This window comes from Onychostoma macrolepis, chromosome 14, assembly GCF_012432095.1.
Source record: "Onychostoma macrolepis isolate SWU-2019 chromosome 14, ASM1243209v1, whole genome shotgun sequence".
In the NCBI taxonomy this organism is placed as follows: domain Eukaryota; kingdom Metazoa; phylum Chordata; class Actinopteri; order Cypriniformes; family Cyprinidae; genus Onychostoma; species Onychostoma macrolepis.
This window is the reverse complement of record NC_081168.1, coordinates 1,932,310-1,937,309: the sequence shown is the minus strand read 5'-3', so window position 1 is coordinate 1,937,309 and position 5,000 is coordinate 1,932,310. Positions and strand designations below refer to the sequence as shown.

The window sequence follows — 5,000 nt, the reverse complement described above, 5'->3', positions numbered from 1 at the left end:
TAATTTTCTATTATAAAAAACTAATTAGGGGTAAAAGTCTGGAAATGCAAATATTTTTCCATACTCTGCTTTCTTTTTTCCATACTTTTCCAGATCTGGAAATTACTTTAATCAAATGCCATATTTTTCCAAACCGCGTAGGAGCCCTGAGATCGATTCAGCTCAGTTATGAATTATTAGGTCTGAATGATTACCTCTGGTTCCGGTTGTTCGGGAAAAAGAGTTTCATCTGTAAAAAATCAAGAATCATGAGTCACATCTCTACTGTATGAATCTGTCATATTATGTTTTTTATTGTATTCATTTTAATTATAGTCAAATACAACACAAAAACAACAGGCCAAATATAAAGTGCTGTTGTACAGTTCAGAATATGTGAAATAAAGAATAACAACAACGTAAATATAAAGTGTACATACAAGTAAAAATACATAAAAAATGAAAATTAAATTAAATTAAAATTAGATTAAATGTAAAAAATGTATTTTCTAATGTGTTTTTTTCTGACTGGAGTGTGACGCGGCGCTCGCCGGCTCCTCCTGCTGGTCATCAGAGCTGTGCGCCGTCTGGAGGTCAGAGGTCACGTCTCCATCACTGTTACCATGACTACGGTCACTGTCCCTGCTCTCTGGAGCCTGCAGCGCCTCACAGAGGCACTTTGCCACATCGCCAGATAAAGCATTCGGCCTGGACACTGAGACACAGAGTACAGAGTCAAACTAACTGTTCGTTTTACTTCATTTTAATCTAGATTTCTTTTAGTTTGTCAAACTATTCATCATCAAACTAAAATGCAGTCATCCGAACATTAAAAAGTTACACGACTCAATTTACAGTCTGCTGTTCAGTTAGCATGATGGCAAACCCCTTTTTATTGACGTGGAGATCCTGAATTGAATGAATTTGAAATACACAGCCATGTTTACATAATAAATAATAGTTTGTTAAATTTAGTCTAGTTTATTATTTTAATTTCTACTTTATTATTATTATCATTATTTTTTTATCTGGATTTTTTTGTTTTAAATTATGCATATGCATAAAAATGTTACTAATGCTTTAAAAATAATATATTTTTATTAACTGATCTCTGATTGGTAGAAATGTTTTATTTTTATTTCTACTTCATTATTATTATTGATCCGGATGTTTTATTTTAGTTTTAAATGATGCATGTGTGTTAATGTTACTAATGCTTTGGCAGTAATATATATTTATTGACTAATCTCTGGTCAGTTTTTTTATTTATACTTTATCCTTATTATTATTATTTTTATTATTAATTTTGATCTGCATTTTTATTTTGGTTTTAAATTATGCATATGCATGTAAATGTTACTAATGATTTGGCAATAATAATTTTTATTGACTGATCTCTGACTTATTAATATTATTATAATTATTATTATTTATTTTGATCTGGATTTTTTATTTTGGTTTTAAATTATGCATATGCATGTAAACGTTACTAATGCTTTGGCAATAATAATATTTTTTAGCATGTCACTGCTAAAATTCTAAAAACTATACTAAACTCTGAAACTGAGTGAAAGACATCAGTGCTGGCTTGACTGATCTCTGATTGGTCAATTTTTTTATTTCTATTGTACATTTAATTTTTATCATTATTATTATATTTTAATCTGGATTTTTTTGTTATTTAAATGTAGTATATACAAGTAAATATAACTGATTTTTTATATGCATGTAAATGTTACTAATGACAATTTTTTTTTATTATGTCAATAAATCTGCTAAATGCGAGCGAGACACCTGTGTCGGCCTGACTGATCTCTGATTGGTCGGAGTGTTGTGTGATTGACAGCAGCACTCACAGACGTCAACCAGGACTCTGTAGGAGCATTTCTGCACGAGTCCAGCGTCTCTGATCCGAGTCACTCCGGGGTTCTGATCCGAGGACAGCTGCGAGTGAATCCTGCGACAGAGCTGCACGAAGAGAACCGCAGCGGCGCCCTGCACACACACACACACACACACACACATATGTGACTCTGGAGCACAAAAGCAGTCATAAGCAGCACAGCTATATTTGTAGCAATAGCCAACAATACATTGTATGGGTCAAAATTATCAATTTTCCTTTTATGCCAAAAATCATTAGGATATTAAGTAAAGATCATGTTCCATGAAGATATTTTGTAAATTTCCTACCGCAAATATATCAAAACGTAATTTTTGATTAGTAATATGCATTGCTAAGAACTTAATTTGGAAAACTTTAAAGGTGATTTTCTCAATATTTCGATTTTTTTGCACCCTCAGATTCCAGATTTTCAAATAGTTGTATCTCAGCCAAATATTGTCCGATCCTAACAAACCATACATCAATGGGAAGATTATTTATTCAGCTTTCAGATGATGTATAAATCTCAATTTAACAAAATTGACCCTAATGACTGGTTTTGTGGTCCAGTCCATAAAACACACCACAGAGACGACATACGAAAGACAGTAGAGTTATGAGTGAATTACCCATCCCACTGCATCCAGAGCACTGTATCTCGGCAGTCCAGTGTAGCAGAAGCGAGATGTTCGCTTCTTTTTCTGACCGTCTTCCCCTCTGTGAGAACTGACAGAGAGATGGTTAGCTGATTCAGGATCACGTATAACGTCAGCGATCACGCATGTATGTCGCTCGTTACCTGCTGCTGTCAGACGCGTGACGTCCACTGGTCAGGATGGAGGAGCTGATAACCTCATCCTCCACGTGATGACCCTGAGACAGACGCAGCTGAGCGTTTCCATGGCAACGGCTCAACACTGTGGGTCAAGAGCAAAACACATGTGAGTTTTCAGAGGTTTGGTGTTTATGAATCTAAAGCACGGTTCACACTAATAACAATAATGAGGATAACCAGGGTTGCCAACTTTTAAGTTCAGTTTGGAGTTAATTTTTTATTTTATTTTTTTTGGGGGGGGGGGGGTGCATTTATTAATTGCATTAATGCATTAAATGCATTTATTAAAAATGCATTTAATGCATTTTTTTTTTTTTGCATTTATTAATCACTTGTGTGTACTTATGAGTTTCATTAAAAATGGTAAAAAAGGATGTAAATTATTAACTTTTTAAATGTCACATTTTTTAATTCTAGTGTTTAATCCTGTCTAAATATTTATTCAAATGCAAAACCTAAAAATAAGTAAGCTTGTATGACCTGCAGTACTACAGTAGAGAATCTAGACTAGTAGATACATTTATTAAATTTGCATCTTTGCATTGGAATTTAAAACCCTTTTCTCTATTTTAACCTTAAATACTACACTAATAGTAATATAAATACGTAATAAAAAATATTAGAAAAAAGTATTTTACGTTTTTGCACAAATAGTATTTAGTAGCAAAAGTTCTCCTCAAAATATTAAATAAATATTATTGAACTAAAATATAGAATATTTATTTAACTGAGAAAAATAGTTAAATACACATAAGTAAGAAGGGTTAAATACAAGAAAAATATATTAATGTTGCCTCTCCAGAATAAAATGATACTGTAAATGTCATTGATGTAATAATCAATGCATAATATGATGTAATGTTTACCAAAAACTGCTGCAAATATCTGTATAGTGAAGCTGTCATCTATCCTGCTTAAACCCATTCAAATATAGATTCTATATTAAACAGAAAATAATGTTCTTTTTTATTATTATTAGCGCTGCGGTTTTGTCGCTAAAGGACCTTTTACACTAAGAACAATAACTATAAAGTTTAAGTAATCGTTGTAATTCAATGAGAATAGTGAACTTCAATAATAACAGAGCAATGATATCACTGGAATCGCTTTTTTTTTTCATAACGTTTTTTTTTTTTTCAGCTGATGAACGATAAAAACATTGACAGCCAATCAGAATCCACCTGACTTTAAAGAGCGCGCGCATTTAATAAAGCTTATAATATAGCCAGTTTAAGTGGATTCTAATATAGTTATTGTTACACTTATGTTTACAGTTGTTGTTGGTGTGGATGCTAATAGTGTTATAGTCAGGGTTTGAAATTAACAAAGTCTGCCAAATGACTAAATGTAAATGTAACACCCACCAAATGCAGGTAAAAATCAGCTGTGGCGGTAACGTTGTCAATTTGAAGTGTTACTTTTCATAAGTTATGTTCACTCATTAATTTCTTGGGGACGTTCATTACAGTTATCATTATAGTTATCTTGCTTTTTGTTTATTATAAGCTCGAGCGTCGGTTTTATCTTGTGACTGTCGCTTTAAAATACTCGCGCTTATTGGTGGATTCTGATTGGCTGTCAAAAGTTTTTTTTTTTTAATTCATCACTTGAAAGAAAAATTGTTCTGAAAGTGATTCCAATGATATCGTTTCGTTATCGCTATAATAGCTGTAGAATTAGAAGGAGTATTCATTTGTTTATGTGTGAGAGGGTGTGTCTGTTTTCCCTTTGTTTGTGTGTGTGTGTGTGTGTGTGTGTGTGTGTGTGTGTGTGTGTGTGTGTGTGTGCGTGTGTTTCCCTCACAGATCAATAAAGAAATCCTTCGGTTTATAAAAGTGACCCTAAAGATGAACCAAATGACAGAAAATGTTTGATATCATATTTCATGATAATACTTTGCATTCGTTCTGTTCAAAAACCGAAAGCGAAACTATCCTCAAACTTAATCAAATAAGTGTTTTATTCACATATTCAACTCAAGTCATGCTCCTCTTAATGATACTCGTCACATAATCGCATCCAGTGATACATCGCGACATCATACGAGTGTATTAATGTATCGATATAACAGTAATAATGTATCGCAGCTCGTGAGTGTTCCATACTCGCTCACCTCTGCCCACTAAACTCTGAATCCTCCACATGTCTGCAGATGTTTCTGTGAGTTTATGAGGATTAATAAACTCACGCCATGGTGCTGTCTGACAGTCACGAGTTACAGCAGCGGCCCGGTGAAGGACGACCGGCGGAAATGACGCAATCACTCTAAACAGCTGATTCTCCCGCCACCAGAGGCCGCCG

General features: G+C 33.6%; 1 protein-coding gene across 1 annotated transcript in view; it reads right to left on the bottom strand.

Annotated features, from left to right (window-relative positions):
* Window positions 1–5,000, bottom strand: part of dele1 (DAP3 binding cell death enhancer 1) — an 11,635-nt gene that overhangs the window by 6,631 nt on the left and 4 nt on the right. Inside the window, exons 1-6 of the mRNA XM_058796983.1 lie at window positions 4,813–5,000; window positions 2,664–2,781; window positions 2,494–2,590; window positions 1,836–1,974; window positions 509–694; window positions 195–229 (exon numbers count right to left, since the gene is read on the bottom strand). The exon at window positions 4,813–5,000 is cut by the window's right edge and continues 4 nt beyond it. Coding sequence (XP_058652966.1) covers window positions 195–229; window positions 509–694; window positions 1,836–1,974; window positions 2,494–2,590; window positions 2,664–2,781; window positions 4,813–4,843 — 606 coding nt within the window. The 5' untranslated portion in view covers window positions 4,844–5,000. The remainder of the gene's footprint in view (window positions 1–194; window positions 230–508; window positions 695–1,835; window positions 1,975–2,493; window positions 2,591–2,663; window positions 2,782–4,812) is intronic.